General features: G+C 46.1%; 1 protein-coding gene across 3 annotated transcripts in view; it reads right to left on the bottom strand.

Annotated features, from left to right (window-relative positions):
• The window catches only part of TBL1XR1 (TBL1X/Y related 1), a 172,160-nt gene that overhangs the window by 15,791 nt on the left and 128,642 nt on the right, over positions 1 to 27,727 (bottom strand). For 2 of the 3 annotated variants that reach the window (XM_028731605.2, XM_028731606.2), the window contains exons 3-7: positions 19,480 to 19,582; positions 9,052 to 9,197; positions 5,932 to 6,151; positions 2,003 to 2,135; positions 595 to 736 (exon numbers count right to left, since the gene is read on the bottom strand). In XM_028731605.2, coding sequence (XP_028587438.1) covers positions 595 to 736; positions 2,003 to 2,135; positions 5,932 to 6,151; positions 9,052 to 9,197; positions 19,480 to 19,537 — 699 coding nt within the window. In that variant the 5' untranslated portion in view covers positions 19,538 to 19,582. The remainder of the gene's footprint in view (positions 1 to 594; positions 737 to 2,002; positions 2,136 to 5,931; positions 6,152 to 9,051; positions 9,198 to 19,479; positions 19,583 to 27,727) is intronic. The other variant, XM_028731607.2, reaches the window with a different exon arrangement.

Raw genomic sequence — 27,727 nt, 5'->3', positions numbered from 1 at the left:
CAATCCCATCATCCCTGACTGTTGGCCATAAGAGTTATGAGTTCCCAACCCACTGACCTACACCTTTGTTGTTTTTTCTTTGTTATGCTTCTGTGATGCTGATCTGGGACTATTATAAAGCTTGCTTGTAATTTTACTTGCTCTTTTGCACTTCCTGCCTTCCTGGCTTTAGTTTCTTTGCCCAGACAGCTGATTTGAGTGCGCTCAAGGGCTTGTGCGTGCCTGCTGTGTACAACTCCGGTACACAAGAAAACACTTCTGAAAGCCCACTGAGTCTTGAAAGCTCTCTTCTGCACAGAACAGGGAGCGGATGTGCTTCCTGAACCCTTATGGGGTTGCAAAGTTCAGCCTTCCAGATAATATCCCAGCTACGCCAAGTGTTGACCTTTCAGCAGGTATGCGTTTTACTGGTTACCATGGGCATTGGTGGCATTAAAAGCAGCGACGAAAGGGACACGGTCAACTCACAATTCTAAGTGGAAAGTTCAGAAAAGAACTCCCTCATCCCCCCCTGTGGATACCCACTGTTAACTTGGAAGCTGAAAATATGGGTTTTGCAAAGTACGTTTGAAGCACCAGGGAGTTTCTGCTTACATTCCAATCTAGGGAAGTCACGTCTTTGTTGCTCGGTACATCTTGGCCCCCTTCTCGTATACAGTGCCGAAGGACCAGCTGTGTGGATCCACTGGTACTGTTTTCACTAAGGTTCCATATTCTTGCCGTTGAATCTCCCGATCTGCAAAATAAACAGGGATCATGGGCTTCTTTGAGCCAATAATTTACCACCACCTTGCAAGAGCAAAAGGTGTGGGTAACAGTGCCTGGTCACAACCATTCCCAGAATTACAGGCTCTTTTGCTAGAAACGTTCCAATCAGTCTTTTGCATTTCTTCTCTGTGTGCAGTAACGTTACACAGACCTCATTCTGCTGTTTTGAATGGGAACGCTTTTACGTTGCCCAAAATAACGTGCTTACCACTTTCGCCACTGCAAAGAGCCAAGAAGCTACGGTTAACTATTCCAAAACGAACACAAAAAGCCCTACTTTTAAAACATGCCACTTTGTCGGCACCATTGTGCGATTCAAGCAGTCCTATTCCCAGGGTCTTCAGAGAAGAGCTGGACCGCTAATTAAAGTATCCACAGCTGGAGGATACCAAACTACCTGTCGCAGTGTGTAAAATATATGGGGACAACTAGCAAATAAACTAGCAGTGTGCCACAAGCTGGCCTCCAATTTTTCAAAGGATTTATTCCCCTGCAAACGAGCCTTCCATTTTTCTCCTTCATTCTCAGGGAGTCCCCCCACCCACCCACCCAACACAATTGCTTCAGAATTTTGGTGGGTGTTAGGCTGAGCTTATACTTTATAACAGTGAGGTGATTCTGGGTGTTAGACTTTCCTTTAAGCATTTATCCAGCATGCTTCTTGATATGAGAAAACAACACCCATGGGATTTTGAAGAAGGGAAGAAGAAGAGTTTGGATTTGATACCCCGCTTTATCACTACCCTAAGGAGTCTCAAAGCGGCTAACATTCTCCTTTCCCTTCCTCCCCCACAACAAACACTCTGTGAGGTGAGTGGGGCTGAGAGACTTCAGAGAAGTGTGACTGGCCCAAGGTCACCCAGCAGCTGCATGTGGAGGAGCGGAGACGCGAACCCGGTTCCCCAGATTACGAGTCCACTGCTCTTAACCACTACACCACACTGGCTCTGGAAGCTGTGGAAGTTGGCTATCAAGTGCCTCAGAACAGCATGCTTACTGATTTTGTTTTTAAGGTAAGTTCTTCCTCTCTCCCTCTCTTTGCCTTTTGTTTTTTTAAAAAAGAACTTTCTGCACGGATAAGAAGTTAAAAACTAAAAGGACTCAACTTCTTTGTACAAAACAAACAGATGCCGGAAGTGTGGTCGGCGGCCTCCCCACCTTCTCGTGCTTAAAGAAAAGGCTGTGCAACCGGAGTAAAGAACTGCCTCTGTAAATTTCTTTAGGGGAAACATACCCAGAGGCCAGGAGGTCGCAAACAGGGTTCCACGCACAGATGAATACTTCTGATTCGTGGCCACGCAGCACCACTGCTTTGTTAGAAGGGATTTCGACGTCGCCATCTACTTCCATCATATCCGTGTGATTATCTGCAGAACAGAGGACAACAACCGGGGGGTAGGTGTGTTACTATGGACCCACTCCTTCTTTGAATCCTGCCTTTTGGCCTGCAGGACCACGGACAGCACACCTTGGTTGCTTGGTACACCTTTGCCCTGACCCCCACCGCCATCTTATATATAGTGCTGATGGACCAGAGGGCACTGTTTCAAGCAGCAGCAGTTGGCAGGGAGGGTGGCGGTGCTTCTCTGACCTCCTCTCATCAGCACTGCTACTTATAGAGTGGGCAGAGGTATGCTTGCTTCTCAGTTTGATCCTTTCTTGTGGGTTTGAATGTTTTGTGGTATTTTATGCATTGCTACTGGCTGATAATTTTAATTGATTGCAGTTTAGTAATTCTTTGATGTAATGGTTAAGTGCGAGCTGTGTAACTAGTGTTTGCTGATAAATTTAACGCTATTCGAATGGATTATTGAGCATTGCTTTCTTTTATATAAGTTGCTTATTTTAAGGTTAGGTCATCATTACAACTTCTTTGTTGGATCAGGTTATTAAGCGTGTGAGATCTCTGCAGTCTGCTTTGTTGTTTCTTCAGCTTACAAACCCGTCTTGTGTATAGTAATATAGAAAGGGCGGTATACGATTTAAAAGTGAAATGAAATGAAATTTCAGCACAGTGCAAATGCACTGGCAGAACCAATCCGCCACTCATGCTGGTGCACTTGCACTGCACCAACCTCCCTGATGCCTCTCCCTTCCTGGAAAGCACAGCGACACCAAGGAAAAGGAAAATATTGCTGCTCCGTCCCACCAACCACTACTGGTTTTCAGCAGGTTTTCACACTCTAACCCTTGACTCTGAGCACATACTCTGTTGGGCTTTTCTCTGCTTCCCTAGATCCCTGGGCCTTCTGGCACACCCTCCTACATCTGAGTGTCAGAAACAATGTGCCCTTTTGATGGGTTGGTGCAAATGAACTGCATTCAATCCACCAAACAGGGTCCTGGGAGTGGAGATCCAGAGTGGTGTAGTGGACAGAATGCTGGACTTAGCGGTGATGGGGATTTCTATCTCCTATCTGGCCATGAAGGTCAGAGTAACCAGTCACAACCTCCCTGTTTAATTGACCTCAGAGGACTGTTTTGATTATACAAGTTAGAGGAACCATGTTGATGTTTAAGAATGCAGAGAAAAAAGGACAAGAAAGAGGTACTTAGGTGTGCTGGTTAATTTTGGGCATGTTTGTCCTGCACCTGCAACTGGTTAACCATGTGAGAGTGAGTCAGCAAGCATGTGAGAGTGACTTAGCACAACCTAAAGTATAAATATCCTTGTGTTTGAAGCAAGTTTGCTCTTGGCTCCTGCCCTGGGCCAGAGCCTAGTCTGTGTTGGAACACTGCAAGAAGGTATGCTGCTGGAAAGACCGTGTACTACAACTGTATGGCTGTGGATCTGCTTTATATTGCCCATAAAGGGACTGACTGGTGTTTTTCTGTTTCACTGGAACACTCCGCTGGCATGTTGAATGGGCACTCTGTATATGCCCCAACGAAGCATATATGCTATCACAAGATCTTTGGAGGTTTTAGTAACAGTGAATAATAATTGCCTTAAGAGCAAAGCCAAAATATTTCTTGTGTGCATACAAATTATGTATTTGTCACCGCATGCATTTTTTATCTTCATTGTTTGTGTACTTTATTACGCTAAAGAGGTGGTTTCTAGGGTGATGCAGGGCTGAGGGCAAGACAAGACCACCTTAACTCTGATTTAAACATACGCTATAATGGAAAACTCTCCTACCCCCATACAGATCATGTTGCCATATTCAGCTAACTCCACGGAGGTGTGTGGCAAACCAGTGGCTAATCATGGCAAGGTACAGTAAGTTGCTTTATTTACTTTGGCAAGGAAGCCATATTGAATCCACATTGGCCTGTCTGTTTAAACAAGCAAAAGTCAACAGTTTTGAGTCTAAGCTGGTGGCGACGTTTTTCTAGCATTTCAAAAGGAAATTGAAACCCCAAAAGGTGAAATCAGATTAAGCCAAGGGAGCCAAGGACAGAAAGTTATGGTTAGCAAATGCAATCCACTTCCTATTTTGGAGATCTATGCACAACCTTTGCAAGTCTGGTGACTAATTTAAGAGTGACCTGTCTGCAAAAAGCACACATGCAAGATAGAGGGTAGAGGGGCAGCTTTTTCCCCAAGTCATCTCAGTATCCCTCGCACTGGATACAGAAGCTACATAAATCCTTCTTTCTGTAAAGGCAGACAGAGAGCAGGTATCATTTGCGTTTCCAGCCAGTAGGGGTGGCTGGTAAATCACATTATCTTTAGACCAGTAGTCTGGATTTCTAGCATAAGCGGCAACTCACAGCTAACAAGCAAAAAAAGAAGGGGGGAGCACCAACAATCACCCTGGCTTCTAAATCCAAACATGGAAAGGAATGGAGACATTAGTTTTAAAGAGAACGTGCATTTCTGCAGGTTTACCAATGCAAATAATACCCATGTGTTGGAAGCATACTATAGGGGAGAGCTTGGGCTCACAGTTAACCTTCCGCTGCCAGCAGAGGCCAGCTTGCTGCTGGGAACCTTGCAAACAACACTGGTCTGATCCTGCAAGGCGCTCTTGTGTGTTTTTTAAAGCAAGAGCGAACTCAGGATCAGTCAACAGTTTTGCTTCAACTGTTGAGAGCCAAGCATGTGGTCTTGCTTTGCAGGTTGAAAATAAATCAATAGACCGTGGGCACAGTAGTAAATAAGAAGCAGGCCACACAAGGTGGGACTCTGCTAAGCCTGAATTTAGGATTTTGACTGTGTTTCGTGAAGAATGTGCTTTGTGTCTGGGACCTTCAATGGAGGCACACTTGCCCAGATGCCATTCTGCCGGCTGAAAAACGTTCCGCAATCGTAGGAATTGCAACAGTAATTTCACTCTTCCGATGCTGCATTTTGTGATTGGTATAATTCACATGCCTGTCTGAGAAGACTGTGGGAACGGAAGACAGCCTTATCTCTCTTCCGCTGTAAGTACTTTGTAATCTACTTTTGCTTTTACAGTGGTACCTCAGGTTACATACGCTTCAGGTTACAGACTCCACTAACCAAGAAATAGTACCTCGGGTTAAGAACTTTGCTTCAGGATGAGAACAGAAATCGTGCGGCGGCGGCGCAGCGGCAGTAGGAGGCCCCATTAGCTAAAGAGGTGCTTCAGGTTAAGAATAATTTCAGGTTAAGAACGGACCTCTGGAACGAATTAAGTACGTAACCAGAGGTACCACTGTACTTTGTTCTGTTTGTTCTCTCGGAGCAGAAGAGAACGGTCGCCATTATGCTGTAGTCTGTACATAGTGTGTAAATAAATAGTATATTAGACTACGATGTTTCACGCTTCTTGCTGTGTTATGCTAGATGATTAGTGTGCATAAATCAAGGTGGTTTATGTCGCTGAGCGCACTGGATGAGAGGGGAGATGCCTTTTCTAGTGTTGCGCATACCGGAGGACGGTCGGAGTTGTAGCAGGCACCCCTGGGCGTTTTCCAACAAATTGCAACAGCTGGGAAACCTTGCAGATAAAAAAGCGTGCACGCGCTGGGAACATGGTGCTTTGAGCAACACTGTCCAACCCCCCCAAGCCCCCCCCCCCTTTCAAATGTTTACAAACATTTGGTGCAGCCGCGTCCCGATCACCCAGCCAAATTTGTTCGCTCAAATACCGGGGATATGGAGATGCTTCATGCAGACGGCTCTGCGTGAAATTCGGAACTTAACGGCAAGAGCACAGCCACCTAATCCTTCTTGCATGCCGGCTTACTTACTTGCTAGAGTGTGGGCTCCATTTTCCTCGCCGTTCGCAGTGTTTTCGCCATTCTTCGCAGACCCCTGCTGGTTTGTCGGAGCCGCCGCCGCAGCGGCCGCCGCCTGTTGCTGGGCGAGTTTGTCCCTGTAGGCCTGCTGTCTCGTCTGTACCACATCGGGCATCACGGCGTCTATCAGCGAGAGGGACTCTATCGGCCTACCATCGAACAAAGTACCATCCTGATTTGGAGGTTGAGGATGAGAGAGAGAGAGAGTGAGAGAGAGAGAGTGTTAAATTGCAGGTCAAATTTTTCATCGATAATCTCAGGGCAGGAGCGTAAACAGACCTGTCATGATGATGATTTTTTACCACTGCACAGAGTACTTTGCAAAGTGTTTTTAAAGCAAGAGCGAACTCAGGATCAGTGGTTTTTTAATAAAAAAAACTCTAGGGGCCCTCTAAAAAGGCGTCGCAGGGCGAGGACAGAATGGGTATGCGGGGCCAATTGTCCTGTGAAGTTACTGAATAGTATCTGTCTGTAAACAAATGAAGATGCCTTGCAAAGAGTCAGTCCACTGCTCTGCCTCCAACAACGTCTGAGGGGAGACCCCGCCCTTGACCTTGGGGTTGCCCAATAGCAGAGTCGGCGGCAAAAGCCCCCCCGGGCTACTTTCATTTCACCCAGGCTGCCCCCTAAAGTTGATGCGCACTGCCATTCAGATGGGGTGCATGGATCGCATCTTGTAATTGACTATGTGGGGTGACTATGCCCCCACCCCCAATATTTTATTCAATTTGGCACCCTTTGGTTGTTGGCACCTGCCTGCCTCAAGAGATCATGGAGTGCACCTCTGGGGATGAAGCCAAATCTCTCCGTTAACAGAAACCTGGGGCGCAAGCCGGGGCAGCGTGTATGGAGGTCCTGGGCAGCCCAGACGACAAGACCCCAATCGTGGCCTCATAGCCCAAAGGAAAGCGGAGCAATATGTCTGGCACCAGCTGGGCTGCAGAAGTTGCTGGACGGAGGCATACATGGCACCAGTCAACTGTCTTAGGGACTGAACTCTGGATCTGTGCGGGGTTTACTCTTCAGCCTTTTCTTCTCAAGGTGGATATCTTCTCCTAGATGAGCTACCTTCCCAGGTTGACGAGCCCCCCAAATACAAACAATAATATAAGCCCATGGCCAGTGGATGGCCCTGGAATTCAAGGACTTAAACGAAAAAGAAACTATTCTGACCATAAGAGCTTTTTCAGGCCGATTCCCTCTCATTGGGAATCGGGTTGTCATGCCAGTCAGATTTCCAGCCTAGTGCTGCTGTTAGTGAACACTGGGTTGGCGCATTTGCACCCACTATTTGATCGTGGATGAGGGGTGCTAACTTGATCTGAGAACTGGGTGGAAGGACTGGGAGAGCGGGACCTGGCCCAGCTCAATTTGCCTGGCTTCTCAGCACAGGGGACTAATGTATTTTCACACAAAAAATTCCAGACATAGGTTTAAGGGCAATATAATAACGCATACATTTGCTTTTGTTAAGTACTGCCGGAAGGCAGGGGACACACCAAACTAAACTTGAAAGTATCTCCTCAAAAACTGCCTCCATAGACATGTCCTTTGGCTTGTTTTTAGAAGCTGGGAGGACAGGGCAACTCCTTGTGGCGGGCTGCTTCCCTCATTTATTCTCCGTTCTTCCCCTGGACTCGTGTCCTTCCCAGAGATTTCTTTTCACCGTAAGAGTGGTGAATGCTCTCTCTGTTCTCCAACTCAAAAGGAAAGGAGAGGGATATCAAAGGAAGGCGGAAATGGCCGCCGGGCCTCAACTGAAGTGTTGAAAAGGCTCTCCTTGTGGAAGGCCAAGGGACCACCTGAGTTACTAGGCAGAAATAAGGGACTCTGGTAAAATACCTGCTTGGTAAGGAGGGGGAATGGCTGACGTGCACAACTTCAAGGTCTCAAAAGTAGAAACTTTCACATCTTGAAGAAGGGAGAGGAGAGGAAATAATCTGAGTGGGGACTTCTTCCAAAAAAGTTTTATTTATGTATGGAAGGGTTAGTGAGGAAAACGGTGAGGTGCGTCGCTTTCCATTAGACTAGGAAAGCCAAGGACAAGGACGCTAAGCTATTTTTGCAGAGGTGGGTGTGGCCAGAGACAAGAGAGGGTGGAGCCAGAGCAGTGGACATGATTCTTACCTCTGCGCAGTGGTCTGCATTCCAGCCACACACAAAAACAGAGTTTCTACGCCCCTCCACCCAACCCACCGCCTCTCCATCATCTTTCCAGGTAAGCAAGAAACATTAAGGGCAAATTCCAGCCACGCAAAAGCCCTCAAGGAGGGTGTGGGACAGGGCTGATGGAGGCTGTGGCCTGGGGAGTGTCTCTAGGGCTGCCTTCAGGCCCCAGGCCTGAGGTTCTCCACACCTGTCTATGGGATAATGCAGTGTGTGCGTGTGTGTGTGTGTGTGTGTCTCCAAAACAGAAACATCTTTGCAAAAGACTGGGCAAAATCACTAGGCCAAATGAGAGCAAATCGAAACCACAGTGTCCTTTAAAAAACAACACAATCAACTGGGTTCCCTCCCCAATTGTTCCACTGCCTCATTGGTGTTGTTTGAATGACCACAGCTGGTGGCGCTTGTGCATGACCTCCTAAATGAAGAGACATCAACGCTTTGGCCATGTGTGCACTGCGGCAGGTAGTTCCGAGCTTTTGGCAACTGCATGCCATGCTTTTGCAGGTGAGGGTGCTTCTGTCTGCACGCTCTCTGAATTCCTTAGGCTTGCCCAGAATCTGGTCACATGCGACCTGTTCACGTGAACATTGAAGGAACTTTAATATCTGATCTCTGGAGGACCAGCAGTCTGATAAAAGAACACACAAACACCCACCCACACGCAACATGGCAATGAATGACTGCCCTGATTGAGGCCTCCATAGAACTTTGTATTATTCCAACCTTCTTCGACAAGAAAAGGTCTGGTGAGCAGGACCTACAGAGGATCTAGCGTGACAGCAAACCATCTAAGCAGGACAGTCAAGGAGGAGAGAGCAACCCACTTCCCCAGGGTAATGAAACCCTCTGCAGATATATGAAAGCACTTGTCATCATCTATAGCCAACAAGAGACTTGCCTTACCTCATTAATACTGACTTCTGCCTCTACATACTGCAAGCCTTTCTGGATGATGGAAATCAAAGCAGCAGGGGGTACCAGGGCGCCGTTGATGTTAGACTGGCTGATATGGCTCTCGATACCAAAGGTAAATGCTGAATGAGAGAACCCTAAAGACAAGGGGGAGGTTATAAGGATGTGCTCATACACACAAGAAGCCTTAGGCCAGTGATGGCCAAACTCTACCCTTCAGCTCTTTTGGGACTACAACTCCCATCATCCCTAACTATCAGGACCAGTAGTCATGGATGATGGGAATTGTAGTCCGAAAACGGCTGGAGGGCCAAGTTTGGCCATCACTGTCTTAGGTTGGCAGGCTGCAGCCAGCAGGTCTGGCCTGGAGTGTCACACACTGGGGGGGAAAGAGCACAAATCAACTTTTCCTGAATGGTAGGATTCGTTCTCAAGGTTTATCTACCAGAGACCACAGCAGAGAATCTTACCTAGTCATGATAGTTATGCTGCTTTGCCGTTACCCAGTGAATCAATTATTTCCTTTATAAACCTTGGTCAAGTCGATCAACCCCCAAAGCTCTGGTGAGGCATTGAAATTCATTTGTTTATTTCTCTTTCTCTCACCACCACCCCGGGCCGCATTTCCATTTATTCCTAAATTGCATAGGACAAGGGAGAATATATGCCTACAGAAGGGAGGATTAACTTCACGACAAAGCATTTTAATTGCATGAGCACACCAGCGCCAGGCGTGCGTTTCTTCTGCGTGCCATTTCAAGGGCAGCATAATTATCGTTTTGCAAATAGGAAAATTAGGATTACTGGATGCTAACAGTGTTATTTATTTGCTTGCCCTGAAAAGGTAAATCCATTGTGAGGAAGTGATTCATCTTAAGCTGTTACGGTTTTCCACTCGTAGGTAATTAGAACCTCAGAAAGCTCCCCTTTTGGGACGTTATAAACAGTTGCTTTATAGCCGTTGGGATCCAAAATTTTGCACAGATACCAGAGAACAGAGAGAGAGTGATTTCACATGTATTGCAGCAGTAACGATAACAAGATAAAGACCCAGGAGGCAGAATGGGGCTATGCAAATTAAAGGGCGGGGTTATGCAAATAGGAAAAGTGTTCCCCCAGGCAGCAAGTTGAGGGGAAGGGGGAGAAAAAAATACAGTTCACTAGGCCAAAACCTGCTTTCCATCTTGGACCAGCGTTTGAAATCGCCAGGCGCGTTTTCCACCTGGCTATCAGCCACTTGCAACCAAGTGAAGACGCCTGGGTGCCAAGATGGCGCCTGACGTCTCCACCACCTGGGGGGATCCTTGGATCTTGCCTGTTTTCACACACTAACAACACACCCTATAGAATTCTATCCGTTGTATTTTATCTGCATGAGATAAAAGGGCAGTACACAAATTGCAATCATCATCTTCATCACCATCTGAACAAATTTCAGGAACCACAACGTCGTTCTGGAAAAATATGACTTTTGAGCCATCTTGGCCTCCAAATGGCAACTAGACATTCCATTTTGCTAGGTGTTATCAGTTTTGATATTGGTCAGATCAGCTAGTTAATACGAGTGCTGAGGCTCACCTGCCCTGCTTTGGATGTTCATGTGAGGCTATAAGAACAATCAGATCTGGGCTATATGCAAACAACCATTTCCCTGCACAAAAATCTGGTTCATTGGTCATAGGATCTGGATTTTGTGTGTGGAGGCCAAATTTGAATGTTACGGCTTTGCACAGGCTGCCAGCCCTGTCTGGCCCATTGGCTGTTTCAAAGCTATAGACCCTCCAGAAGATGAAAGGGCAGCCACTCAGTGGCCTTCTTTTCATAGGGGTTCAAGAGTGTTCACCCTCCCCCTTATCTGCCCTGCCATGGGTGGCTTTCGATAGAAGTCCTTTGGTTTGATAATAATAATAATAACAACCATTTATACCCAGCCCTCTGGCTGGGTTTCCCCAGCCACTCTGGGCGGCTTCCAACAAAACACTAATATACAATAACCTATTAAACATTAAAACCTTCCCTAAACAGGGAAGATGTCTTCAAATGTCTTATAAAATTTTGTAGTTATTTTTCTCTTTGACATCTGATGGGAAGGCATTCCACAGGACGGGTGCCACTACCGAGAAGGCCCTCTGCCTGGTTTCCTGTATCTTGGCTTCTCACAGTGAGGGAACTGCCAGAAGGCCCTCGGCGCTGGACCTCAGTGTCCGGGCAGAACGATGGAGGTGGAGACGCTCCTTCAGGTATACTGGACTGAGGCCATTTAGGGCTTTAAAGGTCAGCACCAACACTTTGAACTGTGCTCGGAAACGTACTGGGAGCCAGTGTAGGTCTTTCAAGTCCGGTGTTATATGGTCCCGGCAGCAGCTCCCAGTCACCAGTCTAGCTGCCGCATTGTGGATTAGTTGTAGTTTCCGGGTCACCTTCAAAGGTGGCTCCACATAGAGCGTATTGCAGTAGTCCAAGCGAGAGATAACTAGAGCATGCACCACTCTGGCAAGACAGTCTGCTGGCAGGTAGGGTCTCAGCCTGTGTACCAGATGGAGCAGATAAACATCTGCCCTGGACACAGAATTGACCTGCACCTCCGTGGACAGCTTTGAGTCCAGAATGACTCCCAGGCTGCGCACCTTGGATTATTAAAATGGATAAGAGAGAATTAAAGAACCTTTTAATGAGGGTGAAAGAGGAGAGCGCAAAATATGGTCTGAAGCTCAACATCAAAAAAACGAAGATCATGGCCACTGGTCCCATCACCTCCTGGCAAATAGAAGGGGAAGAAATGGAGGCAGTGAGAGATTTTACTTTCTTGGGCTCCATGATCACTGCAGATGGTGACAGCAGCCACGAAATTAAAAGACGCCTGCTTCTTGGGAGAAGGGCAATGACAGGCCTGGACAGCATCTTGAGAAGTAGAGAAGTCACCTTGCCAACAAAGGTCCGTATAGTTAAAGCCATGGTTTTCCCGGTAGTGATGTATGGAAGTGAGAGCTGGACCATAAAGAAGGCTGATCGGCGAAGAATTGATGCTTTTGAATTATGGTGCTGGAGAAGACTCTTGAGAGTCCCATGGACTGCAAGAAGATCAAACCTCTCCATTCTTAAGGAAATCAGCCCTGAGTGCTCACTGGAAGGACAGATCGTGAAGCTGAGGCTCCAGTACTTTGGCCACCTCATGAGAAGAGAAGACTCCCTGGAGAAAGATGGAGGGCACAAGGAGAAGGGGGCGACAGAGGACGAGATGGTTGGATAGTGTTTTCGAGGTTACCAGCATGAGTTTGACCAAACTGCGGGAGGCAGTGGAGGACAGGGGTGCCTGGCGTGCTCTGGTCCATGGGGTCACGAAGAGTCGGACACGACTAAACGACTAAACAACAACAACAAAGGACCATTAGCATCATCTAGTCCATCCCCACCTCCCGCAATGCTGGAATCTTTTACGCAATGTGGGGTTTGAACCCACAACCCTCATGCTCTACAAGTTGACCTGTCCAGAGCTTTCATTTTGTTTGTTGCTGTTGATTTACAGTTATGGGTTGAAAGCCACTTTGAACAAGTGGGAAAAGGCAATCTACACACATTTTAATGAATTAAATTTGGGAGGGAATAAACAAAAGAATCCAGAAAAGACAATGAGCTTGGGGGTTTAGGAGTATGAGCGTGAGTGTGGGGAAACCCAACATCATCAAGCTAGTTCTGTTAGGTCCAGTGATCTGTCCCACCAAGAACTTCCTAAAAAAATCAATGTGGAAAATGTAAATTTCTTTGCACATTTTCATATGTAGGTGCTACAAAACGCCAGCACTCTGAAGCTCAAAATTTCCAGAATTCCAAAATTTGGTGCACCATGGACATATCTAGGTCAGTCCCCCAAGTAAGACAATGGGCAAACAGGCCTATAGCATTTGTATGTGAAACTTATCATTTCACTTTGAATTTGTGTACCGCCTTTGTTTATTATTCTACACAAGGCGGTTTACAAAATATACAAGAAAAGAAAAACACCTTACAATAATCTGATCCCAACACAAAAAGCCACAATAAAATGTAACTTTAAAATTGATTAAAGGTAAAGGGACCCCTGACCATTAGGTCCAGTCATGACCAATTCTGGGGTTGCGGTGGTCATCTCACTTTATTGGCCAAGGGAGCCGGTGTACAGCTTCCGGGCCATGTGGCCAGCATAACTAAGCCTCTTCTGGCAAACCAGAGCAGCGCACGGAAACGCTGTTTACCTTCCCGCCGGAGCGGTACCTATTTATCTACTTTGACGTGCTTTTGAACTGCTAGGTTGGCAGGAGCAGGGACCGAGCAACGGGAGCTCACCCCGTCGCGGGGATTCGAACCGCCGACCTTCTGATCGGCAAGTCCTAGGCTCTATGGTTTAACCCACAGCGCCACCCGCGTCCCGCTTAAAATGGATTGACTTCTATCAAATAAAGTAATATTCAATAATCTAATAGAACAGAACAGTACACGATAAAATTAACTCTCAAAACAGCAGCAAATAATAATTAAACAGAATTTCGCTCTTAACAATTACAATAATTATCGTCAATGCAGCGAGCATCAATTTTATGGATCATGGTTGTTGTTGTTTTAAAAAAATCTGGGCCTGAGAGGAACGACTTGTTAAGGCTCACCAAAAAGACAACTTTCTCAAAATTAAACAAGGCTACAAGGGAGCAAGGCAGGACAGTGTAAAGGAGAGAAGGGGTGCAGATTGTCTGCCACAGGTACACTGCTTTCAGTTGCCTTGGCACGCTCTAACTAAAACAGGTATTATAAGCAGAACCTAAACATTACTAAAGGTTCTGTGGGTAGCTAGGCTTTAAAAATCGCACACCACTGAGTTCAGCTGCCAGGCGCCGGCTTTCTGCCATCCCTGGAAATAATGTGTGTATTCATCTCATTCCTGGACGCCGCACTCGCTAGCACTAATGAGCCACTGTTGAGCTGGCACTGCTGTGATTTATCATGGAGACACCCCACGCAGGATTTTCATGGTCGCAGAGCCAGGGTCGCAGCTCTGAAAAAACCGCTTCCCTTTCCAAACACTTCCCCCGTGAAGGCAACCCTCTCTTGAAGGCGGTCCAATCAGACGAGGAGGGCTTTGGAGCGAGCTTTTTTTGGGAACTTAATTTACTCCCGCTTTGGGCTAACGTACAAACAATAGAGGGAATGAATACATTTTCCAGTTTGGGCTGAATTAAGCAGAATGCTACGGCTACTGCAGGAAAAACTGAAGAGTGGGATTTTTCGAAGATAAACATTGCATCCTACTGAGCAATTCATCCACATGAAGTGAGAGATTAGAAGTCACCAGAGTCCCAGTTAGGACTCTGAGGGGCTGGTACCTCAGGTTAGACCAGGAGATGTGATCTCCAGCTCACATCCTGTGGGGACAGCGTCTCGAGCTGAAAACCCCAGTACTGGTAGCAACCATTTTAGGTGTGTCCAACTGATGTGTGATCACCAACATGCAGGTCCTTTTGGATCCGGAAAAGAGTGGGACAGACATGAACGTTCATTAAGACCTTCTTTGGAGGCCTCGGCCCAGTATACCTGAAGGAGCGTCTCCACCCCCATCGTTCTGCCCGGACACTGAGGTCCAGCTTCGAGGGCCTTCTGGTGGTTCCCTCACTGCGAGAAGTGAGGTTACAGGGAACCAGGCAGAGGGCCATTTGGTGGTGGCGCCCGCCCTGTGGAACACCCTCCCATCAGATGTCAAGGAAATAAACAACTATCTGACTTTTATAAGACATCTGAAGGCAACCCTGTTTAGGGAAGTTTTTAATGTTTGATGTTTTATCGTGTTTTTAATATTCTATTGGAAGCCATCCAGAGTGGCTGAGGAAACCCATCCAGATGGGTTTATAAGTAATAAATTATTACTATTACCATTCCCTTGTTCTGCTGCTACTGAAGGAGAAACTCAGGAAGATGGCTTATATAGAATCAGACCATTGCTCCATCTGGCTCAGTTTTGTCTACACTGACTAGAAGCAGCTCTCCAGGGCTTCAGGCAGCCATCTCTCTCAGCCCTACCAGCAGATTTCAGGGATTAAACCTGGGACTTTCTGTAGGCAAAGCAAATGAGAGGTGTGTGGGTTACCAGAAACAGGACATCCTCTGTGGTGGCCCCTTGCCTCTCTCCACAAAGAGGATAGCCTGGCAGCAAATCTGTTGCCCTTTGATTGCCAGGAAGGGGGGGGGGAATGGGTGGGTGGGGGGTTGCCTCGTGGCCTTTTGGATTTCTTTTGTTTTAATTTGGATTAACTACAGGTCCCTTCCAATAATAGTAATAATAATAGTTTTATTATTTATACCCTGCCCATTTGGCTGACCTGCCCCCGCCACTCTTGTTGGCTTCCAACACATATAAAAACGTAATACGGTAGAATGAAGAGCCTTGAACCACTAGGAATCTATGTAACTGCGGCAAAACCCACAGAATTATTATCACACTTACATACCACTCTTGCGCCAGAAATGAGCTGGGTCGACCACATCTCAGTTTAAAAAGAAAATAAAAAATTAAAAGTGAATGTTCTACACTGCTTTTGCTAGGTTTTTGCTCCTTTGGATGTGGAGATGGTTCCAACAACATGTGAGCCATGCTAGCAATATCTCAGCAATTCTAAAAGGTAAAGGTAAAGGGACCCCTGACCATTAGGTCCAGTTGTGACCGACTCTGGGGTTGCGCGCTAATCTCGCTCTATAGGCCGAGGGAGCCGGCGTTTGTCCACAGACAGCTTCTGGGTCATGTGGCCAGCATGAGTAAGCCACTTCTGGTGAACCAGAGAAGCGCACATAAACACCGTTTACCTTCCCGCCGGAGCGGTCCCTATTTATCTACTTGCACTTTGATGTGCTTTTGAACTGCTAGGTTGGCAGGAGCTGGGGCCAAGAAACGGGAGCTCATCCCGTCAAGGGGTTTCAAACTGCTGACCTTCTGATCGGCAAGTCCTAGGCTCTGTGGTTTAACCCACAGTGCCACCTGCGTCCCCTAGCAAGTCTAAAAGTGGCCGAATAAACTTCCCAACCACTTGTTGTAAGACCGAAGTCCCCACTGAAGCTCTAGGTCTCTCCATTAAAATTGCTCATTTTGTCTGATTCACACTAGTCTAGTCAATCTATAGTTTAACCTCAAACTTTTTTTTTGCAAAAATAGCAGACAATTCACCAAAATGCTCAGGAAGGTGAGCTCTTATCAGGTACAAAGAACCCCTTCCCCAAGGAATATTCCCCATACCCCACCTTTTATAGTGTTCCCTGCGGTTTTTCATTATTTTCTATATACAACTCAGTATCTTCTGAAGAGACAAAAAATGAATCCAACACCGTGTGAAAGAGTACGCAGAAAGTTTCGATTTTACATACAACATGCAATTCAAGATGCACACTGGGCTAAAATAAGTTGAAGTTTTGTTTGACAATTGGAAAAGAATCAACACCTGAGCACGCATGTTTTTCCACACTTTTTTTTTTTAGGTAAGTCTTAACAAAACTTCCAGTGCATGCTTTTTTAAAAGTCTATTTTGATGTACAAAACATGATCCTAGTCAGAACGAACTGGCGTTCTGTGTGCTACAATCCAGGTGAGCAATCTCCTTTCTGTGTAGCTTTATCCCTTATTACTCCTCTCCCGGTAATATACTTCCATAAGAAAAACCATTCGTGACGGCAATTTCCACTTGGGGTACCATATGCTACTTTTGCATTAAAGCTGAGCACATTTTTTAAGCCAGAATGGGCAGAATTGACAGGTTATGGAATTCAGCTTTTCAGAGCACAAAATCCATCCCGCAGGAAAAAAAAGGTTAGAAAATTCCATAACCGAAAAATTGGAGGTAAAAAAATAATAATCAAGAATGCCTTTGAAAACAAATACACTTTCACTCCTGGCAGAATGAAGTCGGCGAAGGTACCAGGCAGGACTCTCTGGGAAGCTTATTCCAAAGAGCAGGGGCTACCACCAAAAAGGCCTCTGCCCCGGAAATTATTTCTCTTGAAATGGTCAATGCATCTCACAGCTGCTTTGGAATAATAATCTTCTTGAGCATTCTGTATTAAGCCAATGTACTAAATTCCGGGACGCGGGTGGCGCTGTGGGTAAAAGCCTCAGCGCCTAGGGCTTGCCGATCGAAAGGTCGGCGGTTCGAATCCCCGCGGCGGGGTGCACTCCCGTTGCTCGGTCCCAGCGCCTGCCAACCTAGCAGTTCGAAAGCACCCCCGGGTGCAAGTAGATAAATAGGGACCGCTTACTGGCGGGAAGGTAAACGGCGTTTCCGTGTGCGGCTCTGGCTCGCCAGATGCAGCTTTGTCACACTGGCCACGTGACCTGGAAGTGTCTCCGGACAGCGCTGGCCCCCGGCCTCTTGAGTGAGATGGGCGCACAACCCTAGAGTCTGTCAAGACTGGCCCGTACGGGCAGGGGTACCTTTACCTTTACCTTTACAGTGGTGCCTCGCAAGACGGAATTAATTCGTTCCGCAAGTTTTTTCTTCTTGCGAGTTTTTCGTCTTGCGATGCACGGTTTCCCATAGGAATGCATTGAAAATCAATTAATGCGTTCCTATGGAAACCGACTTCAGACCAGGTCCGGGGACAGTCTGTCCCCCGACCTCTTCTGAAGGCTGGGGGGGGGGGCAAGGGATTTTCTTCCCACCGCCAGCATTTTAAAAAACCCCGGGACAGCGGAGGGCTTCTCCGCTGTCCGGGGCGATCTTAAAATGCTGGCGGGCGGCATTTTAAAATCGCCCCGGGACAGCGGAGGACTTCTCCGCTGTCCGGGGCGATTTAAAAGCCCTCCGGGACAGGCAGGCAGGGGGGACAAAGACTTTCGCCCCCCGCCCGCCTTCAGAAGAGGTCCAGGACCTCTTCTGAAGGCAGGCGGGGGGCGAAAGTCTTTGCTCCCCCTGCCTGCCTTCAAAAGCCCTCCGGGACAGCGGAGAATCGCTTTTTTAAAATCGCCCCGGACAGTGGAGAAGTCCCCCGCTGTCCCGGGGTTTTTAAAAAACCTCTCCGCCCCCCCGCCAGGCTTCGGAGCAGCCTTCCGAAGCCTGGCGGCGGGAGGAGGTCCGAGGACAGTGGGGAAGAGGCGCTGCGCTTTTCCCCCGCTGTCCCGGAGATTTCCCTATGGGCTTTCGTCTTGCGAAGGAAGCCCATAGGGAAATTCGTTTTGCGAAGCGCCTCCAAAACGGAAAACCCTTTCGTCTAGCGGGTTTTCCGTCTTGCGAGGCGTTCGTCTTGCGGGGCACCACTGTACTAAATTCTGAGGGGTAGTCAAAAACTCACTGAAAAACACTGGTGCTTTTCAACAAGTACAGTGGTACCTTGGTTTGCATATGTCTTGGTTCGCATACATTTTGGATTACAAACACGTCAAACCCGGAAGTGCATGTCCCAGTTTGCAACCTTTTTTGGGATTACAACCCATTTTTTTGGATTACAAACAAATTTTTTTTGGAGGCCCCACTGGCAAAAGTGCGCCTTGGGTTACAACCTGTTGTGGTTTACAAACGGACCTCCGGAACGGATTATGGTACCACTGTACACAAAGCAGGGAGAAAAGAAAAACTGGATGTTCAGCTCTAGGAAGAACAATAATTAGCATCCATATAGCAGTTCGGATTAGCAAAAAATGCTTTACCTATAGATATTTATTATATATTTAAAGCACCCTTCAACTCAAAGGGTTGCCTGTGACATCTAAAATGAAATGCAGTGTTTCACCATAAAACATTAAAAGTCATAAAACATTAAAAGTATTAAAACGTATCCCAAAACCATCGCTAGACATATATCAGCAAATCATTCAACAGGAAACACAACACCTCCATTGCCTAGAGCAGTGTTTCCCAAACTTGGGTCACCAGGTGTTTTTTCGGACTACAATTCCCATCATCCCTAGCTGGCAGGACCAGTGATCAGGGATGATGGGAACTGTAGTCCCAAAAAAGCTGGAGATCCAAGTTTGAGAAGCACTGGCCTGGAGGAACAAAAAAGTCTCCAGCTGACATTTGTATCTCCCCCAAGAGTTAATTCTACAGCCAGGGTGTCACTGCAGAGAAGACTCTGCTCTACACCCTTGCCAAATAAATAGCCGTCGTCGACAGGACCACCGGCAGAGCTTCCCTTGCAGATCTTAAGGCGTAAATTGGCAAAAATTGGGATAATATGGACTTGTAATAATCCTTATATGTAACCATGTTAAAGTAGGCCATTGTCACCGTCCCCAGGCCAGACAATTTGAAAGCAGATGGGAGTTTGGGTAAGAGAAATTGCCTTGATGAGTCATACTCTAGTCTTTCAGCCACTATGCATGTAACACAATACAGATCCTGAAGGATGTCTGAATATTTGTTAAATGCTGCCCCCAAAACGGATCCCTCAAAGAATTATTAGCCAAATACTCACCGGACTCTTGCAAGTATCTATATACGAGGAAGTTAACCTCATCACTGCTTATACTCATCTTTATGCCCGCTTAAACCATGAGGTCACAACGAAGGATATAACCCTGGACAAAGCAAAACACAGCAGGTTAAGAATCTGAAGAGCATTATGAAAGAGCATTACTGCTCTTTGTCTCTAAAAACATATACATAGATAATAACTTAATGGCACATTAACTTGCCCTTTTACAGGTGCCACACAATGTTCATTCTGCCTTTACAAGAAGTCATTAGTGTAAAGTGTGTGTGCCACTTTAGTGTGGCAGCACCTGTACTGTGGAACTCCCTGCCTCTTGAAATTAGGCAGCCACCTATTCTTTTACACACCAGCTGAAAAGGTTTCCCTCCCAGGAAGCTTATCCAGACACATGGATTAGTTATATTTCCTTCAAATGTTATATTGATTTATCCCTTTGTTTTTAATGATGATTTTATGCATTTTTAAAATGAGTGCGCATTTCAGTCACTTTTTTATATATCATTATCGACTTGTACTATGCTTGGAGAATTTTCCAACTGAACAAGCGGTTTATAAAGGTTCTAAATAAATAAATAAATGCAGAGCCTGCCGTTGCAAAAGCGACTTAAAGGTGTAACTGCAACCAATGTCTTCTGGGTAAGGCAAGGCAGCAGATGGGGAAAATCCAGGCAGCATTTATACATGGAGAAATTATGCCATCTACGCTTCTCGTCTGATTCCTCCATCCAGATACTACAAGTATGAATGTTCGAGGTAAGGCCCATGGTAAGGCCCATGGGCGCGGGTTGCACTGTGGTCTAAACCACAGAGCCTAGGGCTTGCCGATCAGAAGGTCGGTGGTTTGAATCCCTGCGACGGGGTGAGCTCCCGTTGCTCGGTCCCTGCTCCTGCCACCCTAGCAGTTCAAAAGCACACCAGTGCAAGTAGATAAATAGGTACCGCTCTGGTGGGAAGGTAAACAGCGTTTCCGTGTGCTGCTCTGGTTCGCCAGAAGCGGCTTAGTCCTGCTGGCCACATGACCCGGAAGCTGTCTGTGGACAAACGCCGGCTCCCTCGACCTATAGAGCAAGATGAGCGCCGCAACCCCAGAGTCATCCGCGACTGGACCTAATGATCAGGGGTACCTTTACCTAAGGCCCATGGAAGCAGTTTCTACACCACAAGGGTAAAGGACGATATTTGGGGAGCATCATGGATATTTTCACTTGCACTGCACATTACTAGAATTTGAGTGATTCGCCACTCAGGCTGTTGTCACAATATTTTTTAAAAACGGCATTATCGTTCACCTATATATATTGCAAAGGTTGGATCAAAGTGTTCTCTTCCAATACCGATCAAGGAAAACAGGGGAGAATAATAATAATAATAAACCTGGCAGGCATCCAAGCTGACGAGAGGTTTCCCAACCAATGGACAAAAGGTGGCAGTGTAACATAAAAAATGAAAATAATTAATGGTGAATGGAGGATTTTAAAAAAGGGAAGGCTGTGAAATGAATGGGCAATTTTCCCAAGGAGGACATCACAGTGCAAACTGCCTATACCTGCCTGATCTATGTGTGCAGATTTAGAATGTTTCAGTGGGCTTCCAAAATAAATATTCCGCCTTCTCTCCAAGGTGATCCTTTTGTCTTTTAAATAAGGGAAGCGATAAGTGTAGATATAAACCCAACCGCTTAGCACAAGGTCCTCTCCCCAGCACACCCTCCAGCCTGCAGTACAACTTTAGAAAGATGTTTTTCTCCAAGCGGCTGGGACTCCGGTCTTCCCAAAGAACAAGAGAAGCAGCTCAAAGTGTATTTTACATCTCTCTTCGGAGGCCAGGCCTTCTCTTTTGGGTGGGTGCTATGGAAAAAGCCATTATCTCTTAAAAGAGACACTAACTTTTTCTATAATATTTTCCACGGTGCCTGGGCGGCTATTGCAATGAACACATTCTCTCCCAATCATCAAAGTACGACAAACACATGGCCTGGCTAAATTTACTCATGAGTAGACAACATACACTTGCAGGTTTTAAGGGGCCACATATATCCTAAGCAGCAACACAAGGAGGTCAATAGGATGAAGAACACACACAAGTTAAAGCCCATCAAACTATTATAATAGGGGCTTTGGTGTGTACACATGATGTGCAAATTTCAAATGAGAAAAGATTACATCAATGCAATCACTCTTAAACTCTGCTCCTTTGTCGTCGTCCCCCACCCTCACACGCCCCCAACATTCTGGACTTTTGCAGCAATGTACGCTCTTCACATGATCTGGAACCCAGTTTCATAAAATGGGGAAAAAATATAGCTGCCTGCAGGCTAAAGTTGCAATATTACTACTATTACTACTTCAGTGGTACCTCGGGTTACAGATGCTTCGGGTTACAGATGCTTCAGGTTACAGACTCTGCTAACCCAGAAATAGTACCTCAGGTTAAGAACTTTGCTTCAGGGTGAGAACAGAAACCGCGCGGCAGAAGCGGGAGGCCCCATTAGCTAAAGTGGTACCTCAGGTTAAGAACAGTTTCAGGTTAAGAATGGACCTCCAGAACGGATTAAGTTCTTAACCCGAGGTACCACTGTACTACTAGTACCTATTGAATTTGTGTAGTGCCCTACATCCATAGATCTCAGGGCGGTTCACAACTTAAAATTAAAATATATAAAAAACCACAAACTACGTAATAAAAATAAGAACAAAACATAAATCTTCCCTGTTGTGGTCCTGGGCTGTTTGTTTATTTTTTTAAATAATATTTATTACTTTTCCAACAATTTAAACACAACACTACAAACAAAGAGAAGAAAAAAAGAAAAAAGAAAAAAAAGAGAAGGAAAAAAGAAGGGAAAAAAACAATACAATACAAAAACACTACATAACACATTAAACTAACATAACTAAACAAAAACAGTTTAAAACACATCAAACAATTTCAATATCTTATCTTTCATTCACTTATTTCCACGACCTCCTCACACCTCCCTTTTTGTATTCCACTTCTATTAGTTGTTTCAGCAATTCCTTTCCATCTTCTTCTGTTTTCTATCCTATAATTATCTTAGCACATTCTAACCTTATTTTTCCTTTAATATTCTATTAATCTATTTATACTTAATTCCTTATAACATTTCTACTAAAGCCATATCACTTCATTCCAACATTCTTCTAACATTCATTAATTTTACAATGTTTCAATGTTTCAATGGTCCTGGGCTGTTTAAGGCTTTATAGGTCCAAACCAGCACTTAGAATTGGGCCCAGAAATGAATTGGCAGCCGGTGCAGTTGGAACAGATCTTTGTGTGATAAGGTCTGAAAAGGAGTTCCTCCCATAGTTGGTTAGCCCCATAAGCCATGGTTCTTGCCTGCAAAGAGGTTTCTAAGCACATTCAGTAGATATTTCCCCCTTTTGGGGGTTTGGACCTTAATTCATTCTGGACCTGCATTAACAACCCCAATACTTGACCCGCACAAGCTGAAAAGCATCTGTGGCAAATTATTACAACTCCCGTTCCATTAAAAGCCATCGTGATACAGCCCATCTCTTAGAAAGGAAAGCAAAAGTAACACGATATAATTTTGACAATGTTCTCAGGAAGTTGCGGGTCATAGCTTATTAGACAGTGAATTTCCCAGAGGTGCAGAAGTGAAGTGAGCTGTGGTTTGGATGATGAGGAAAGAGAAGATTGTTTGTTTGGAAAATGCACCCTTCTCAGGCCTCGCCAGCCTTTGTTTACCCTCCATTAGCCTCAGCCAGCACATGCTGATGGGAACTGACATCCAAAACATCTGCAGGAAGCCATGTTGGTGGAGGCCGAGCTACAGCAAAGAACCCCTCTTCTCCTAATTAACGGGGCACCGATTTTACCATCTGCTTGCACTTAATGGCTGTGGGGCCTAACTTTGGCTGGAAATGCTCCTCTCCCCACACCCTTCAAGATTTTGTTGGTACAACTCAGATTCTGTTGACGTCAGGCTGAACCTGTGGCCCTCCAGATGTTATTGGACTGCAACTCCCATCAGCCCCAGTCAGCACAACCAAGGGGTGGGGGATTATTGGAATACGGTATCATCTGAAAGGCCACAGGTTCCTGACCCCTGGCGGAAAGGGAAGCTGGGGCTTGGCTGGGCGATGCTCAAGTTTTGGGACCGGATCCTGTATGAAGACTGGCCAACTGCACTTCTTATATTCAATACAATACAGTGTTGCATTGGAATTACAGCAAGGAACAACCCAAACATGAAGAGCGTTTCTACACATTTCCTTCCCCGATTTTTCCTTCATAACAACCTGGGGGTAGGGGTGGAATTTAGGCTGGGAGATAGTGATTGACCAGTAAATCATCCATTAAGCATCATGTGGCTGAGTGGGGACTGGTCCAAGTCTATCGCTTATACGCCCATCCTGGCTGTCAATGGGCGAGGGCCACACAGCAGCAGCTCTAGCTGGGCGAGCCAAATTGCTCCAGAATGATAAACAGTTACTTCAGATTTCCATCCCCGGTGCCAAGTTTCAAGTCCTGCGTAGCTTTCATGGCCAAATTATAAATATCTAATACCCAACAGAGGAACGTAACCCCCCAAAATGCTGGCATAATGCATCACAGCGACTGTGAACTGCATCAAGTGTTGACAATGACCTTCTTCACATCTTAAGGATGAGAAAGTTATGGCTGGGAAGTCTTTTGCAACGCATGGCAGAGCTGGGTTTTGTGAGAGTCGTCAGCTTTTTTCCCTTCAAAAAAATGATCCACTCAGAGCAAAACAGTGCAATGGGTTAGTGGTGGAGAATCTCCCCCCCCCCCATTGCCATGGGAAATAGGGTCTATTTTAAAGCCGCAACTACAGATGTCGTGGTGATGTTGCGTAGTATGTTACTCAGTGTGTGCATGTTTTCTCAGAGGGTAAAGGTAAAGGGACCCCTGACCATTAGGTCCAGTCGTGGCCGACTCTGGGGTTGCGGCGCTCATCTTGCTTTATTGGCCGAGGGAGCCGGTGTACAGCTTCCGGGCCATGTGGCCAGCATGACTAAGCCGCTTCTGGTAAACCAGAGCAGTGCACAGAAACACCGTTTACCTTCCCGCCAGAGCGGTACCTATTTATCTACTTGCACTTTGACGTGCTTTTGAACTGCTAGGTTGGCAGGAGCAGGGGCCGAGCAACGGGAGCTCACCCCGTCACGGGGATTTGAACTGCTGACCTTCTGATCGGCAAGTCCTAGGCTCTGTGGTTTAACCCACAGCGCCACCCGTATCCTGTTCTCAGGGGGAGGATTATTCAAATTTAATTGTGGGAGGCTCAAGTTCGAAATGCTTGCTGAAGCTTTCTAGGTGATGCAAGCTGTGTCTTTAAGCTTATTTTATCCCTTTGCGATAAAGAAGAAGGAAGGAAGGAAGGAAGGAAGGAAGGAAGGAAGGAAGGAAGGAAGGAAGGAAAACTGAGACACGTGCTGGTCTTCTGGGTTCAAAAATCAATTCTTCCATGTGCCTACCTGACTTCTTCCAAATTGCTTTGCCTTTAGGTTAGATTTCTGCAATGCATATGGTGCTGCCTTTGAAGATGGTTCAGAAACTGCAGGTGGTACAGAATTCAGCAGCCACCCTGTTCAATGAGCAAGCGACAATAATCCTTGCCCGCTGGCTGCCAATTAGCTTCCAGTCCCAATTCAAAGGTCTGGTTTTGACCTATAAAGCCTTAAATGCCCCAGGACTGCAATACCCCAAGGGCCGCCTCTGATCATATGAACTAACCTGGACACTGCGATCATCATCTGAGACCCTTCTTCATGTGCCCCCTCCACGAGAGGTCCGGAGGGTGGCAGCAAAAGAACGGGCCTTTTCCGCAGTGGCTCCCTGTTTGTGGAATGCTCTCCCCAGGGAGGCTTTCCCGGTGCCTTCATTACGTATCTTTAGGTGGCAGGCAAAAATGTTTCACTTCAACGGGGCATTTGATTAATTAACACTGGCTTTTTAGATGTGCTTGTGGGAGGGTGTGTGTGTTATTGTTATGTTTTTATTACAGTGGATGCTCGGGTTGCGAATGTGATCCGTGCGGGATGCACGTTCGCAACTCGCAGCAGCGCATCTGCGCACGCGCGGGTTGTGATTCGGCGCTTGTGCACATGCGCAAAGCGCGATTTAGCGCTTCTGCGCATGCACGACCACTGAAACAGGGAGGTAACCCGTTCCGGTACTTCCGGGTTTCGGCGGTCCGTAACCCGAAAAAACGCAACCTGAAGCGTCTGTAACCCAAGGTATGACTGTATGCATTTCGTATTCTCATTTTGTATTTTTCTGCTGTGAACTGCCCTGAAATCTTTGGATGAAGGGCAGTATACAGATTTAATTAATTAATTAATGATCTCCTCTCCCCCCCCCCCGCCGCAAAAAAAATGAGAGACTTTTTGGAGGGTGGGGAATCAGGGACTGCTAGAAAGGTGAGCCAAAGCCAGCTGGAAATGGATAATCTGGCACTCATCTACCTCTTCAGCTACAGCCCATGGCCAAATTTCCCATGCACGCTCCCCTCACACCACGGACGTTTCAACAGCAATTTATTCGGTGACAGGATCAAGGCCTTTTTCTGATTTATCCGCGAAGCATTATTATAAATTACGCCAAGTTTATGCAGAAGGATAACTTCCAATGAGCCTCCCCTTAAGTTTCAATAAACTGCCCTAGCGTAACTCAAAGGAGAAATGAAGCTGGGTGGAATCATCCATCTAAAAGTCATTAAGGAAGCAAATTTGTATAATGAATAGGTGGTTCATACATTTTAAATGCATTACATCTTTTATCGGGATGTATTTATTAGGTATCAATTTGAATTAGGACTGACATCAAACCCCCCCACTTCCTCCTAAGTTCTTAAATATTGCCTCCTGCTAGATGTTATTGATCGACTCCTCCGAAGTGTTGCATTCGGGCTTTCAAATATTTCGTGGGTGTGGAACAAATGAGCTTTGCAAGGTGCTTTTCTAAGCTTTGAGAGAAGCTGCTAGCGGAAAGCTTGCACTTTTGATTTCTAAGGAGAGGGTATTTATAGCCCTGGTGCACCGCGATACTTAAACCTCTGTCCGGGAATGCCTTTTTAACCAAGAAGTGTTTTCACAAATTCTGTAGATTAGGAAAAACCTAAAGCAAAAGCTGTAGCTCAGTCTTGGTTGAGCTGGACTGCCTCAGTCGTTACCATTTCTTCTAGCTTCTCATTCTAGGATCTCGGGGAATCTGTGGCTCTCCAGATGTGCCTGGACTCCAAAACCCATCAGCCCCCACCAACATGGTCAACAGTCAGGGATGATGGGACTTGCTGTCCATCAACTTCCTGGTGGCCATTGGTTCCCCATCTCTGCCTTAGCCAATGCCTTTTCAACAACATATTAAACAGAAAGCCTTCGGTCCAGTATACCTGAAGGAACGTCTCCACCCCCATCGTTCTGCCTGGACTCTGAGGTCCAGCGCCAAGGGCCTTCTGGCGGTTCCCTCACTGCGAGAAGCGAAGTTACAGGGAACTAGGCAGAGGGCCTTCTCGGTAGTGGTGCCCGCCCTGTGAAACACTCTCCCACCAAATGTCAAAAGAAAAAACAACTACCAGAAGACATCTCAAGGCAGCCCTGTTTAGGGAAGCTTTTAATATCTGAAGGACTATTGTATTTTAATATTTTGTTGGAAGCCACCCAGAGTGGCTGGGGAAACTGAGCCAGATGGGCGGAGTATAAATAAAAATATTATTATTATTATTATTATTATTATTATTATTATTATTATTATTATTATTATTACTACTACTACACCTTCCAGAAAGTAATGCACATGTGGATGTCAGCCGTTGTTATTTAGGCACTCACACAGGCAAAGGAATGTAAAAAAAAATGAATGCACGCTCCAAGATCTTTTATAATTGGGAATGATTCACCTTCGTTCTCATTTCGGGCAGGCAAACGAAGCATGAGTCGCTTTGGTAATGTCATTTGCTCTAATAGTTTGATATTCAAATCAATAAGGTGCCATTTTTTAAAATCTCTGTTCCGGTCAGCCCAGTTCTCTCGCTTCCACTTTTGTTTGTCTCTCTCTCCCCCCCCCCAACCCCATCATTTTTTTACTCCTAGCAGCAGCCTGCTGCTGTTGTTTTACCCCAGGCACTCTCTTATCCCTGTTTAGCTTGAGCTGTGAAATTGTCTGCACAGCCCTATGGGTGCTTATTTGGAAGGTCGGTGAGCTAAAGCTGCAATCCTAT

The sequence above is a fragment of the Podarcis muralis genome, chromosome 6 (assembly GCF_964188315.1).
Source record: "Podarcis muralis chromosome 6, rPodMur119.hap1.1, whole genome shotgun sequence".
NCBI lineage: Eukaryota > Metazoa > Chordata > Lepidosauria > Squamata > Lacertidae > Podarcis > Podarcis muralis.
This window is presented reverse-complemented; position numbering and strand designations above follow the sequence as displayed.